This window comes from Hemiscyllium ocellatum, chromosome 14 (genome assembly GCF_020745735.1).
Source record: "Hemiscyllium ocellatum isolate sHemOce1 chromosome 14, sHemOce1.pat.X.cur, whole genome shotgun sequence".
In the NCBI taxonomy this organism is placed as follows: Eukaryota; Metazoa; Chordata; class Chondrichthyes; order Orectolobiformes; family Hemiscylliidae; genus Hemiscyllium; species Hemiscyllium ocellatum.
The window spans coordinates 19,187,380-19,203,418 of record NC_083414.1 but is presented as its reverse complement, the minus strand read 5'-3'; the positions used below and the strand labels follow the sequence as shown (position 1 = coordinate 19,203,418).

Genomic DNA, 16,039 nt, shown 5'->3' with positions numbered 1-16,039 from the left:
TGAAGAAACCCAAAGTTCAGAGTAGTGAGCATCCCACATCTCCATTGTATTATTAAAAGTGATTTAGGCTTGATTTCACATGGCTTAGTGAGTAAATTCAGAATGTATCTGAGCCACATTCACCAGCACATTTCCAGCGAATATCTGTGCTGAGATCTCTGATCTCTTAGGCCCAGAGACTCAGCACAACATTATGTCTGCACTGGTCAACATAGAGTCATACAGATGTATAGCATGGAAACAGACCCTTCGGTCCAACAGAGCTCTGACTACACCAATCCCATTTTCCAGGTTTTGCCTCAGAGCCTTGGAGGCTACAGCAATGCAAGTGAATATCAAAATACTGCTTAAATGATGTAACAGTTTCTGAGTCAGTCACGTTTTCAGGCAGTGGGTTCCAGATGCCTACCACCCTCTAGCTGAAGGGAAACTTCCCTTCAATTTTTCTCTTAACCTTCAGCATTAAATGTATGCTTCCTAATTATTGACAACTCTACTAATGAAAACAAGTGCCTTCCTATCCATCCTATCAATTTCCCTCAATATTATACACTTATGTGAAGTTCCTTTTCAACCTTCAATGCTCCAAGGAAAACAACCTCAGCCTGTTCAAAGTTTTCCTCATTGCTCAGACCCTCCAAGCCATCTTTCCAAGATGGCGGCAGAGTAGGATGCTCCAGCCAGAGCTTGTTGACTCCATACAATCCTTTTCTATATTTTTCTCTTTATTCTGTATTTTTTCCTCTCCTTTTCTTTCTCTTCTGCCAGCAGCCAGAGCAGGGCGGGATGGGGGCAAGCTGCCCAGAGCACAGCAATGGCGACCTGCAGGCCCAGAGCAAAGCAGGGATGGCCGGTGGCCTGGAGCAGAGTGAGGGCAGCCAGCAGCCTGGAGTGGGGACAACCAGCGGGCCTGGAGTGGAGTGGGGATGACCAGTGGCCCAGAGTTGAGCAGGAACGGTCAGTGGACCTGGAGCAGGGATGACCAGTGGCCTGGAGCAGAGTGAGAGCAGCCCAGAGTGGGGCGGGAATGGACAGTGAGTCGGGAGTGGAGCAGGGATGACCAGCAGCCTGGAGCAGAGTGAGAGCGGCCCAGAGCAGAGTGGGATGGTCAGCGGGTCTGGAGCGGAGATGGCTTCTGGTTAGGAACTGGTGGAACCCAGTCAGACCTCATGGAAGCCCTTATAGGTAGACATGAAGTGTCTCTCTTCTTAGCTTTATTTCTTATTTTCCCAGCATATATATAGTGTAATATTTTCTTTATTTTCTCTATTTTGTTGTACCTAAAGGTGCTACCATGTGTTGGCAACATTCTACACTGCCCACTGTATTCTCTTTTGTAACTTGAGTACATGTGACAATACACCCGGATTCCAATTCTAAAAATTCTAAGTATCCTGTTGGATCAGATCTCCTCTACATGCTCTCTAATGCAATTGCATTCTTCCTAAACGTAGTGACCAGAATTGCATGTAATACTCCAGTTATGGCCAAACCAGCATTTTATATGGTTACAGCATAACCTCCCTCCTCATGTATTCAATGCCTCAGCCAGTAAAAGCAAGTATCCTATATGGCTTCGCAACGTGCCCTGCTAACTTCGGGGATCTCTAGAAATGCACATCAAGGTCTCTTTGATCTTCAGTACTTTCCTTGGTCCTACCATTCCTTGTATCATTCCTTGTCTTGTTAGCCCCATCCAAGTAAGCCTTACCTCATACCTTTTAGAAGTTGAATCCCATTTGCCACTGCTCTGCCCACTTAACAAGCCCTTTGATATCCTCCTGCAATTAATGTCTATCAACTGTGATGACAGGAGGAATCTGATAATTAGCATCAATCTCTAAGAAGAGATCAATTTGCCTGGCTTCTTACATTTGGGCACTGTTCAGGAACTGTGGCTGGAGAGGACAAATACAAAAATCAGCTGGTGGAAGTACCAGCTTATCACTTGATTGTCACTCAATCTTGGTTTACAGTAAACGAATGGTCATTTGACTAAGATGCACGGCCTGTCAGGAGTTAATGCTGTCAGAGGAAGACACAGAGCGACTAGCAAATGGCTTTGGTGTATTAATACAGCGTTTACAACGGCAGAGAGTAAAATATTCCAAGGATCTTCTGGAAATCTATTTTTATTCTCCAACAAAAAATGGTCTTTTTCTTCATATTACTTACAGCACTGTGGCTCAGTGATGGTGATCTTGTCTTTGACAATCAGTACGTTGTGGGTTGAAATCAACTCCCAAAAAAAAAGTTAACCGATCTGACACTCCAGCGAGCATATTAATGTTGGAAATACTTTCAAATAAAATGTAAAACAAAGATCCCATTTGCCCTCTCAGCTGAATGGAGTAAACCCACAGTGATATTTGTCAAGTGGAATGGTCAATATTTTTATGAACCATCTCAATTGCTAGTGCTTTCAAATAAACTTTCCCCAAAAAATTGCGTGATTTTTAATATTTTTAAAGATGGTTTGGATAATCTTATACATACCTCTTCACTCTGCATCTTATCCACCAGGGCTGGTGGAGGCGTTCCTGTCACATTCATGATCTTTGTCAGTTGATCAAAATCTTCAAGGAAGTGTTAAAGGAATTACCAAAGTAATTTGCCATAGAGACTAGAACTAGGGGATACAGGTTATAAATGAAGGATAAAAAGAGAAAACGCAGCAGAAACTCAGAGGATCTGGAAGCATCTGTGGTCACAGAGTCATACAGCATGGAAACAGACCCTTCGGCCCAACTCATCTATGCCAACCAGGTTTCCTGAACTGAACTTGGCCTATTTGCCTGAATTTAATCTATACCCCTCTAAATCTTTCCTTTCCATGTACATATCCAAATGCCTTTTAAATATTGCAATTATACTCACCTCTACCATTTTATATATATATTAATGTATGGAATCATATCTGTATTTGTATTGACAGAAACAGAATTAATATTTCAAGTCCGATGTGACTCTCCCTCAGAAGTTCTGAAAGTGTTCAAATGGAGTCATAAAGTAAAATAAACAAGAAAAAAATTAAAATTTCATGATTTTTAGAGTTTTTAAAAAATTTGTAGCCATTATTTGTTTTAAATAACAACTGACAGATTATATTACCACTGCAGTTAAAGCATAGATGCAATTAAATTCAGTATCAAGTTGCAACTTGGCATCAGAGTGAAGAGGCGATAGAGTTCTTTTGCATTTGTGCTGATACCTGATTCACTCCCAGCAATATTAAAGGCCATGCAAAGCTAAACACCATTACCTTTCCACTTCACTTCAGAAGTTTCCAATTAAGCGGAGAGTAATTGTTTGACCTTGTAGAGGCAGAGAATGATTAAATGTGTTCCACCTGAACCTATGGGTTAAGCAAAATGCATCTCTTCTTTCTGAAATCTGCGTTCACCCAGCAATGGATCAAGCTTCTTCTCATCCAAATGAACCGATCAGATCGCATTTCACTCAAGGATACGGTCAAATCCGGGGAAGATCACTGATCTTGTGACCATTTCAGCCAAGATGCAGCCCACTGACCAAATATCCACTGCACAAAAGGATAAAAGAATAGAAAACAAAAGTTAGACTAATATACCAGAAATAACAACATTGTACTTCAAAAAAAAATTGCATTTTTTGAGGTGTTGAATGTGATGAAGCACCGGACGAATGAACAAATTATATTATTGTAAGAATTCTTTCATCCTCGTTCTCCTTTAGCTACCCACCACATTTTCCATTCACTCATCACCTCCCTGTGTACAAGAAAGTGGTTTGTATTTTATGATAATGGAATACTATAATTATACACAACACATGGCAATTCTTTTCAAAAACTCTAACATGCTAAAAGGTCAAAAAGGAAACATGGGTCAAGCAGCTTCTGTGAAAAAGCAGAAGACAGTCAGTCAATGTTTCAGATCTCTTCCAGACATCTTACTTTGGAAACTCACATCTGTAACCCACCATAGAATTTTGACTGTTTGGCTAAGAATCCCAGACTTTTTTTTATTTTCAGATTTCATAAAATCAGCATCAGGAAAAGCTGAACAGAGAATGTCTCTTTTCTCTGAAAAGAGAAGACTTAAAGATGGACCCAATACAGTAGATACAGAAAGCACATTCCCACTTCTGGCGAAGACCATATTTAGATGGTCACTCAGAAGTCAGCTGGAGAATTCAGAAGAAATCTCTTTACCCAGACAGCAGTGAGTATGTGGAACCAAATACTCGATAAATTAGTGAAGATAGATAGTTTGGTTGCATTGAAGGGAAAGTATATGAGAGAGAAGGGGAATTGAGGGTCATGATGATAGTATCAGATGAAGAAGGATGGGACAAGACTTGACGGAGCATAGATGGCAACAAGAATTATTTGGACATATTTCTTAGCTGTAAATTCTGGTTATCTTTATCATTTTGCTTTTTGTCTAGTTTGCCTGCATTTGGCACCTCGAGGTTCACTTGTAAATGATTGCAGAATAATTAAGAAACACCTCCACAATTATCAGGAACATGCTACATTTCCAAGTTCCTATTCTTAATGAGTGGGCAACAACAGCAAAGGCTAGATGGCTATTCAACCTTTGGGCAACACAGCCCAGGCTAAGCAACAGGGCCTGAATTTATCTCCAGGAATGGGTTTTGAGGCACATTAGAATCTCAGCCTCAACACACATGAGAAGATGGTAGTGAAGTGGCCATGACCATGGACAATGGCGGCACAGTAGCACAGTAGGCGGCACGGTGGAACAGTGGTTAGCACTGCTGTCTCACAGCGCCAGAGACCTGGGTTCAATTCCGGCCTCAGGCGACTCTCTGTGTGGAGTTTGCACATTCTCCCCATGTCTGCGTGGGTTTCCTCCGGGTGCTCCGGTTTCCTCCCACAATCCAAAAATGTGCAGGTTAGGTGAATTGGCCGTAGTGTGAGGTGAAGGGGTAAATGTAGGGGAATGGGTCTGGGTGGTATACGCTTCGGCAGGTTGGTGTGGACTTGATGGGCCAAAGGGCCTGTTTCCACACTGTGAGTAATCTAATCAGTGAGTAATCTAATGTAATCCAGAGATCCAGACTTTGGGAGCACGTGTTCAACTCCCATCATGGCATCTCATGGAATTTCAGTTCAATGAATAAAATCTGGAGTTGAAAGCTAGTTACAATAATGGTGTTACGAAACTGCGAAATTGTAAACCCATCTGGCTAACTAATGCCCTTTAGGGAAGGAAACTGCCATCCATACCTGATCTAGTCTACATGTGACTCCAGATCTTTAATAATGTGATTGACTCTTAACTGTCCTCTGCAGTTAATGCTGAAAATGTGTTGCTGGTTAAAGCACAGCAGGTCAGGCAGCATCCAAGGAACAGGAAATTCGACGTTTCGGGCCAGAGCCCTTCATCAGGAATGAGGAGAGGGTGCCAGGGCAGGCTAAGATAAGAGGTAGGGAGGAGGGACTTGGGGGAGGGGCGATGGAGGTGTGATAGGTGGAAGGAGGACAAGGTGAGGGTGATAGGCCGGAGTGGGGTGGGGGTGGAGAGGTCAGGAAGAGGATTGCAGGTTAGGAGGGCGGTGCTGAGTTCAAGGGAATCGACTGAAACAAGGTGGGGGGAGGGGAAATGAGGAAACTGGAGAAATCTGAGTTCATCCCTTGTGGTTGGAGGGTTCCCAGGCAGAAGATGAGGCGCCCGTTTCTACCTCCTGCCCAAAATCCACAAACCTGACTGCCCCGGCCAACCCATTGTCTCAGCCTGCTCCTGCCCCATCGAACTCATCTCCGCGTACCTCGACATGGTTCTGTCCCCTTTAGTCCAAGAACTCCCCACCTACGTTCGGGACACCACCCACGCCCTCCACCTCCTCCAGGATTTTCGCTTCCCCGGTCCCCAACGCCTTATCTTCACAATAGACATCCAGTCCCTGTACACCTCCATCCCCCATCACGAAGGACTCAAAGCCCTCCGCTTCTTCCTTTCCCGCCGCACCAACCAGTACCCTTCCACTGACACCCTCCTCCGACTGACTGAACTGGTCCTCACCCTGAATAACTTCTCTTTCCAATCCTCCCACTTCCTCCAAACTAAAGGAGTTGCCATGGGCACCCGCATGGGCCCCAGCTATGCCTGTCTCTTTGTAGGATATGTGGAACAGTCCATCTTCCGCAACTACACTGGCACCACCTCCCACCTTTTCCTCCGCTACATCGATGACTGTATCGGCGCTGCCTCGTGCTCCCACGAGGAGGTTGAACAGTTCATCAACTTTACCAACACCTTCCATCCCGACCTCAAATTCACCTGGACTGTCTCAGACTCCTTCCTCCCCTTCCTAGACCTTTCCATTTCTATCTCGGGTGACCGACCCAACACAGACATCTACTATAAACCGACTGACTCCCACAGTTACCTGGACTACACCTCCTCCCACCCTGCCCCCTGTAAAAACTCCATCCCATATTCCCAATTCCTTCGTCTCTGCCGCATCTGCTCCCAGGAGGACCAGTTCCAATACCGTACAGCCCAGATGGCCTCCTTCTTCAAGGGCAGCAGATTCCCCCCAGACGTGATCGATGATGCCCTCCACTGAATCTCCTCCACTTCCCGCTCCTCTGCCCTTGAGCCCCGCCCCTCCAACTGCCACCAAGACAGAACCCCACTGGTTCTCACCTACCACCCTACCAACCTCCGTATACAGCGTATCATCTGCCGTCATTTCCGCCAACTCCAAACGGACCCCACCACCAGGGATATATTTCCCTCCCCTCCCCTATCAGCGTTCCGCAAAGACCACTCCCTTCGTGACTCCCTCGTCAGGTCCACACCCCCCACCAACCCAACCTCCACTCCCGGCACCTTCCCCTGCAACCGCAGGAAATGCAAAACTTGCGCCCACACCTCCTCCCTTACTTCTCTCCAAGGCCCCAAGGGATCCTTCCATATCCACCACAAATTCACCTGCACCTCCACACACATCATCTATTGCATTCGCTGCACCCGATGTGGCCTCCTCTATATTGGGGAGACGGGCCGCCTACTTGCAGAACGCTTCAGGGAACACCTCTGGGACGCCCGGACCAACCAACCCAACCACCCCGTGGCTCAACACTTTAACTCTCCCTCCCACTCCACCGAAGACATGCAGGTCCTTGGACTCCTCCATCGCCAGAACATAACAACACGACGGTTGGAGGAAGAGCACCTCATCTTCTGCCTGGGAACCCTCCAACCACAAGGGATGAACTCAGATTTCTCCAGTTTCCTCATTTCCCCTCCCCCCACCTTGTCTTAGTCGGTTCCCTCAACTCAGCACCGCCCTCCTAACCTGCAATCCTCTTCCTGACCTCTCCACCCCCACCCCACTCCGGCCTATCACCCTCACCTTGACCTCCTTCCACCTATCACATCTCCATCGCCCCTCCCCCAAGTCCCTCCTCCCTACCTTTTATCTGAGCCTGCCTGGCACCCTCTCCTCATTCCTGATGAAGGGCTCCGGCCCGAAACGTCAAATTTCCTGTTCCTTGGATGCTGCCTGACCTGCTGTGCTTTAACCAGCAACACATTTTCAGCTCTGATCTCCAGCATCTGCAGACCTCACTTTTTACTCTGCAGTTAATGGCCTAGCTTAGCACTCAAGGTCAATGGGAATTAATGAAAGGTAACAAATATAAGTCCTGTCAGCAACCCCCATGTAATATGAATGACCAGGAAACAAAAGCCAATTGAATCAGTATTGAACCAATATTGCTATTTAATACTACTGGCAACAGCTGAGGCAGACTAACCAGCAGTGAAATCTTACACTTGCATCACAATTATTGACTGAATTGTTTCAGTGAACTATGCGGGCTGCCTCATTATACTTTCAGGCTTCCAGAGATTCCCACCTGAGTAACCGTAGTGCATCCAATTCAGAATGATCTCTGGAGGTCGGTACCAACGAGTTATAACGTAACCCGTCATTTCTGTCTCAGTCGGACGAGCTAGTCCAAAATCTAAGATCTGAGAGAAAAGTTATTTAGACAGGAAATAATAACAAACAGAAACATATAGGACAGAATGAAAGCATTGAAGTCCAAAGTTTAAAATAACCAATTATTTCTGTCTCTTTCTTGCAATAATAAGTCAATACAGAATCCTGAGATCATTCTGATCATATGTTTAATATAATTAGTAATTTAACAAGTAAGTTGCTGATTCAAGCACAGGAAAGGATGAAGGTTGTTTACATTCGGTTACTTTCACAGAAGGAGTCAATCTGAATAGGGTTCTGTCAGTTTGTCATTTAACGCCTACAACTCAAACTCAGAGTCCAACTAATTCTACTCTGACTAACCTCCATAACTGTTGCATATGAATCTGAAGGATCTGAAAGGGTTAATATTTGATTGAGTGTAATAAACAACACCAATATGAGTGAGGGAAATATGATTATGTGGGAGATAGACTATAGGCTAAGCCCTTTCTACAGCCTATTCTTATAACCTGTAAATATTTGCAGACATGCAATAATGACATCTTGTTTACTCTACTAGACTCCTCTCATTGGATCAAATGGTGGCTACACTCATACGGTCAAGGCTACAGAAGCCCTAAAGAAACCACACACTGAGAAAATATGGATAGCAGTACACACCACAGTGATTCCTTTGAGGAAGTGACAAGTCTGGCCTTAATCACTTCCCTCCTTTTAATCACTACATGACTGGCTGCCTTCCCTTCAGTTCAGCTTGGAATTCTCTTCCTAAATCTCTCTCTATTCCTTCACCCATCTTTCCTCCTTTAAGATATACCTTGATCACCTATCTGACTATCACTCCTTGCAGTTTGGTGTCAAACTATGTCTGATAATGTATCTGTGAAACATCTTTCAAGCTTTATGATGGTAAACATACTATAAAAATGCAAGTTGTTGTTATCATATGATAGTTAATCATGTGATATTTGCCTTGTTTCAAATTTCTGAATTAAAATATGACCTTTTGAGATATAATGTGACAAACATCAATCAAAAATACAAAAGAACAGAAAGCTATAAAGATAATTATGGTTTAAATTTTAAAATGACTTGAGGTATGATTGACGAAGTTGAGGTGCTAGAATGTTTGGAAAACATTAAGAATGATAAGTCCCCAGGGCCAAACCAGATTTATCCTAGGCTGCTCTGGGAAGTAAGAAAGGAGGTGGCTAAGCTGCTGGCGAGGATATGTGCCTCCACACTCTCAACAGGAATCGTACTGGAGGATGGGAAGGAGGCGAATGTTGTTCCTCTTTTCAAGAAGGGTAATAGGGACATCCCAGGCATTTACAGTCTTACGTCTATGGTCATCAAAGTTTTGGAAAGAATTTTGAGGGATTGGATTTATGACTATTTGGCAAAGCATAGTGTGATTAAAGGCAATCAGCATGGCTTTGTGAGGGGCAGGTCATGCCTCACAAATCTTATTGAGTTCTTTGAGGAGGTGATGAGACAGGTCAACGACGGTCGAGCTGTGGATGTGGAGTCTATGGACTTCAGCAAGGCATTCGATAGGGTTCCCCATGGTAGGCTCATTCATGAAGTCAGGAAGTATGGGATACAGGGAGATTTGGATATCTGGATTCAGAATTGGCTGGCTGACAGAAGGCAGAGAGTGGTTGTAGATGGAAAGTATTCTGCCTGGAGAACAGTGTTGAGTGGGGTCCTGCGGGGTTCTGTTCTTGGGCTTCTGCTCTTTGTAGTTTTGATAAATGATTTGGATGAGGAGGTTGAGGGGTGGGTTAGTAAATTTTCAGATGACACAAAGGTTGGAGGTGTCGTCGATAGTATAGAGGGCACTGCAGGCTGCAACGTGACATAGACAGGATGCAGAGCTGGGCTGAGAAATGGCAGATGGAGTTCAACCTGGATAAATGCAAAATGATGCATTTTGGAAGGTCGAACTCGAATGCTGAATATAGGATTAAAGATAGGATTCTTGGCGGAGTGGAGGAACAGAGAGATCTGGATGTGCAAGTACATAGATCCCTCAAAGTGGATGGGATTGTTAAGAAAGCACATGGTGTTTTGGCTTTCATTAACAAGGGGATCGAGTTTAAGAGCCGTGAGGTTTTGCTGCAGCTCTTCAAGTCCCTGGTGAGACCACACTTGGAATATTGTGTCTAGTTCTGGTCACCCTACTATAGGAAAGATACAGAGGCTTTGGAGAGGGTGCAAAGAAGGTTCACCAGGATGCTGCCTGACTGGAGGGCTTGCCTTATGAGGAAAGGTTGAATAAGCTCAGACTTTTCTCTCTGAAGAGAAGGAGGAAGAGAGGTGACCTGATCAAGGTATACAAGATAATGAGTGGCATAGATAGAGTCAATAGCCAGAGACTTTTCCCCAGTGCAGGATTGATTAGTATGAGGAGTCATAGTTTGAGGATATTAGGAGGAAGGTATAAAGGAGACATCAGAGGTAGGTTCTTTATGCAGAGAGTTGTGAATGCATGGAATGCGTTGCCAGCGGTGGTGGTGGAAGCAGAGTCATTAGGGACATTTAAGTGACTGCTGGACATGCACACGGATAGCAGTGAGTTGAGAGGTGCGTAGGTTAAGTTACTATATTTTACGTTAGGATTAAACCTCGGCACAACATCGTGGGCCAGAGGGCCTGTTCTGTGCTGTACTTTTCTATATTCTATGTTCTACATTTCTATAATATCTCAACACCAAGAAAATTCAAAATAGGCTTCAGCTGCAACAAATTTCTAACACACTTTGTACAACTTTATGACTTTTTACAATATTCAGCAGGATATAAAAATAATAAAATGAAACTAACACCAAATTGAATTCAGTGTATTGATTGCCACACCCTACCACGTTACCCAGCTTCAGGGAGCTGAGAATTAGTTCTTAGATTAAAAAATCATCAAAGCTACCAGACTCCCAAGACATAAAACTTCTTTCATGGTATGTGTCCATTGTTAAGAAGGCCAACACGTATTGCTCATCACCAACTTCCATTAAGAAGGTGTAATTGCTTAAACCATTACAATCTCTGTGGTGTAGGTATGCCAACAGTGCTGTCAGGAAGGCAGTTCCAGGAGTTTGGTTATACCACAAAGTACAACCTAAATTGTCAAATTTTCAAAGAGTCATATTAGACTTGAAACCCTACACTCAGTTTCTCTCTCTACAGACACAGCCACACTTGCTAAGTTTCTCCAGCACTTTCTGTTTTTCCCTGGCCCAGTGTGCGATGTTCTCTCCCATTCTGACTCTCACATGTGCACATTGCCCTCCCCAGTTTGTTTTTCTCCTTCTCTATCCAATTTCCAATTGTGTTTCTCCATCTCCCTTTATCAGGATCCAGATATGCCAGTAGCAAACACAAAGTATAATTTACTGTACGATTTTGTTTAATGTAACTTAGAACTCTTCAGTGCCAGCAAAGAAAAGGAATCTTCATCCTCTTGGTCTGGGCTGCAGCAACACAACTTTTCATTTTAATATTCACATAATTTTGTTGTTCATTCTTTGCACAAACAAATGTGATGTGAACTTAAAAACATCCCAAACACTCTCTTAGAGTCAGAAGGCCATTGAGATGTACAGCACAGAAACAGACTCTTCAGTCAAACTTGTGCCAACCAGATATCCTAAATTAATCTCATCCCATTTGTCAGCACTTGGTCCATATTCCTCGAAACACTTCCTATTTACATACCCATCCAGATACCTTTTAAATGCTGTAATTGTACTAGCCTCCACCATTTCCTCTGGCAGCTCATTCCATACATACACCACGCTCTGCGTGAAAATGTTGTGCCTCAGGTCTCCTTTAAATCTTTCCCCTCTCACCGTAAACCTGTGCCCTCTAGCTTTTCACCCTCCCATCTGAAGAAAAGGACTTTGGCTATTCATCCTATGATTTTATAAATCTCTATAGGGTCAGCCTACTAGCAAAAGGAATCATTTATTAATTCTTTTGACAGCTTTGGAAAACAGAGTAATTCTCCCCTTTAAAATTGTACAATGCAACTCACATTTAATGTCTTGAGTGCTCTCCTGTTTTCTGCATTCAATTGAATGTGAAATTAGTGTCATAACTTTATTCTTACCTTCAATTCACAGTTCTGGTTCACTGCTAGATTGCTAGGTTTGAGGTCCTGCAAAGAACAATAAAAATAACTATCTTTCAGAGCTTCAAGCACAGATCATATAAATTTGCAGCATAGAAGGAGGCCACTTGGTCCATCATAATCATGCCAACTATCAGTTGCTATCCGGCCTAATTGTGCTTTCCATCTGTTTTTCAATAGCCTTGTAGGCTATGGTGTTTGTAGGTTTCATAGCCTTGTAGGTCACGGTGTTTCAAATGCCAATCTAAAGACTTGTTAAATGTTATAAGGGTTTCTACCTGAACCATCCCTTCAGGCACTGAGTCCCAGAAACACACCAATCTCTGGGTGAAAATGTTTCCTTTTAGGTATCCTCCTGCCTCTAGCTTTAAGTCTATCACTAGGTTATGGCTTATTCAATCAGGGGAAAATGTGGCTTATTCTTAATCATTCTGTTACCACCCCTAACAATTTTGCACACTGTCACTAGGTTTCCTAATATACCGAGGGTTGGTTTAGCTCGGTTGGTTTGGATGGTTGATTTGCGAAGCAGTGTGATGCCAATAGCATGTGTTCAAATTGCCTACACCAGCTAAGGTCACCATGAAGGCCTCTCCCTTCTCAACCCCTCCCCTCAGGAGGGGTCCTCAGGTGAAATCACCAGCCAGTCATCTTTCTCTAATGAGAGGGTAGACTGATGGTTTGAAAGGACAATGGTGACATAACCATAATCTCAACATTTTGGCATCAATTATCTCCATAGAAGAAGCACTATCTTTCTCATTTGTTAATTTTAGTAAAACTGCTCAAAAAATCCTTTCCAATCAGCATAGAGAGCAATGGTCAATTGGTTTGAAACTCAAACTATGGTTAGGATTTCCACTTGACTTGGAGTGATTCTCAGTCTGGGATGAAATCTTGGATTGTCTGGTTGGAAACTCCTGTCAACTGAAATTTGACTATGGATGCTTCGGTCAGAGTTCTTGTAGGTTTGGACTGAGATTTTCGCTGGTATTCTCTGATTGGAAATGTAAACAGTGAGGCTCTGGATTCATCTTCTTCTATGAGGGATATTCCATTCTTTTTAATCAGGAATGATGAAAAGCCAGGGATGATCACATCTAATTTGTAGCAACACCAACTAAGCGACAGTGTGGCTTGGGATCTCAGATCTGGAGAAGCTTCAAAGAGGCTGGGAGCATTTCTTTTCTTAAAAGAGACAACCTGAATAGCATTCACACAAAACTGTCATTTTACAGGGATTCAGCAAGATGCTGTGCAGTCGATCAATTGAATAAGATGGAATAGTCCTTTTGCAAGTAGCTTATATATTACTGTACTATTACTTATGGTATAAATAGACCATGCAGAAGGATAATGCTATCTGAGGTGGTCATTACTTCCTGCTAGGAGAAACTGTATTCACCATCCCCTGTTATGGATCCCAAGGTGACATTCTGCAAAGGATTATGAAAGAAAGTGCCTTACCCTGTGCACAATCCCAGCGGAATGGATGTACTGTGGAAAAACCAGGCAGAATATTAGTAAATATCAAAGTAAAAACCTCACTCCATGACATCGAGATGAAAGTTTAGGTGACTTGACCATACTAATTGCCCATTAGGTGCATTAGTTAGGGGTAAATACAGGGTAGGGGAATGGGTCTGGGTGGGTTACTCTTCGGAGAGTCGTTGTGGACTTGTTGGGTCGAAGGGTCTGTACCCCTAACTGTAGGGAATCTAATCTAAAACGTGGTCCTCTTTTTGAATGAATAATTTGACCGACTTTTAGGATTCAAAATGAAGATCACTGTATTTTGAGTGGACATGGGGCACACCAGTGCACTCAGATCTGGGGAGGATTTTTTTTAAAACAAAGATAAGTTCCACTAATGCCATTGTGCATGAGGCTGTCCAATTCTTCACTGAAGATTAAACCTCCACTGAATAATCAGCTGTAGTATAAGCCAAGCAGACATAATTAGGGACTTCTAAAAACTTCAACTCTTAGATTTTTTTCCAGTGATGATTTGGTAAAAATGGATGTTTCCAACTTGAAGAAAAAAGGCTATAAAATGTCCCATTACCTTGAGACTAAATATTAAACATGGAGATATTTGGATATTGCACCTGTAATGCTAAACAAAGGTTGAACAGCCATAATAGACTTGTTTAACAAAATAATTATTATACACAGTTTATGATTCATGAACATATATTGTGAAAGGGATATACCATGTTGTTGATCATGGTGTTTTATCTGTAACATGTTGTAAAATCAATATAGTACATGTTATACCATTCAAACATATAGCCAAAAGTTAATATGCCACATACAATGATCAAAGTATCTGATATGAAAAACAGAATGTGCTGGAGAAACTCAGCAGGTCTGGCATCATCTGTGGAGAGAAAAACAGAGTTCAGTGTGACTCTTCTTCAGAACGTCCCTCAGGTTCAGGAATGTAGATCATGTTTAGGTTTATAAGGAATGTATTCAAAGATATACTGCAAAATTACAGCCATGTGAATCGTTATGAGTGTATGGGATACCTGCTTGAGGGGACTTCCGAACAATTATGTTGGATTAGAAACATCAACCTGTTTATCTTTTCACAGTTGCTGCTAGACCCACTGAGTTTCTGCACAATTGCTGTTTTTAATTCAGATTTCCAGTATCTGAAACTTATTAGTTTTTATTTGAGTAATCACAACATCTGCTTCGTACTTTGATCTAATATAAAGGGAAGCTGCATTGTTGATTGCTAATTTTTTTTTAAGCCACTGGCTAGGTTAGCATTTAACGGCTATCCATAATTAACCTGAGGGGACCTGGGGAAACTTCAGCAAATTCTACAATGTAAATGCAAGTCTGTGGTGAGCATTTGGTAATCTGTCTGATCCTGCAGTCTCACCCAAAATGCACAATGTCAGTCAGCAACTGACAGAAACCTAAGGAACCTCACAGCTCATTCAATGAATGCATGCACTTTGTTTCAAATTTTCTCTCTATAAAATGATTTTATATCATTTAAATCTATTGAATTCTCTCTTACTCTACCCCTTTTACTTGTCCCCCCCCTTCTCCTTTCTTCAATGTCAAAGTCTGAGATTCTGTGAGAGATCATCCATACGAGAAAAGGATCCAATGCAATCTGTTAAAAGATCGCTTTGAGTTTATAAAGTGTGCAGATTACCACGTACTCAAAGATATGTATAGAATTACAGCCATTTGTGTATATATCACTACACAGGACACCTGCTCCAGAGCCATCCTTGAGGGGTGCTTCAGGGCAATTTACTTCCTGAATTAGGCAGAAGGCTTGGTCTTCCATAGCGCAATAGCAAGGCCACTAGCCCTCAGGGAATCTTTAACATGTGTGCTCCTTTCAATTTAGCAGAACTAGTGAGCTGATTAGTTTGGGATGAAGAGGCATTTGCTGCCAGATCAACTCCTGTCACTGCCAGACATGACAAAAAGCCTTTTTTATTCACAATAAACTTTTCAACTCCTTTCACTTCAAGCTTTTGCTCCATGTTGACATCCGTTCCCAATGCCAACTCAGCGCTCATAGTGGAACTGAAATAGAGTTATGACGAGAAGCTGAATCACTGAGGAGGATTGTAGTGGAAGATGGGGAGACAATTTGCCTTCTGTTTTAAGTGTAACCAGTGATTCAATTCAAATTAAATAAAATTAAATTATTTATTAAGAATTAAATTGAACAAATCCAGAAATCCACTTCTCAAAATACTGATAGGCATCGTGGGAAAATTAGAGTGTTAAAAACATGGTTGCCATCATTTAGTCTTAACCTATGTTTTTATAATTATCACATTACCCAAATGACTTTCGGTGTGCTTGGATTCAACTTTAGTTATTAGATTAGATTAGATTAGATTAGATTACAGTGTGGAAACAGGCCCTTCGGCCCAACTAGTCCACACCGACCCGCCGAAGCGTAACCCA

The 16,039-nt window shown here is 42.7% G+C and overlaps 1 protein-coding gene across 3 annotated transcripts in view; it reads right to left on the bottom strand.

The window, feature by feature from the left end:
• The window catches only part of zgc:171775 (STKc_p38 domain-containing protein), a 33,013-nt gene that overhangs the window by 4,913 nt on the left and 12,061 nt on the right, over positions 1–16,039 (bottom strand). For all 3 annotated transcript variants that reach the window (XM_060835446.1, XM_060835447.1, XM_060835448.1), the window contains 5 exons: positions 13,559–13,588; positions 12,071–12,118; positions 7,874–7,988; positions 3,470–3,541; positions 2,497–2,576 (listed from right to left, as the gene is read on the bottom strand). In XM_060835446.1, coding sequence (XP_060691429.1) covers positions 2,497–2,576; positions 3,470–3,541; positions 7,874–7,988; positions 12,071–12,118; positions 13,559–13,588 — 345 coding nt within the window. The remainder of the gene's footprint in view (positions 1–2,496; positions 2,577–3,469; positions 3,542–7,873; positions 7,989–12,070; positions 12,119–13,558; positions 13,589–16,039) is intronic.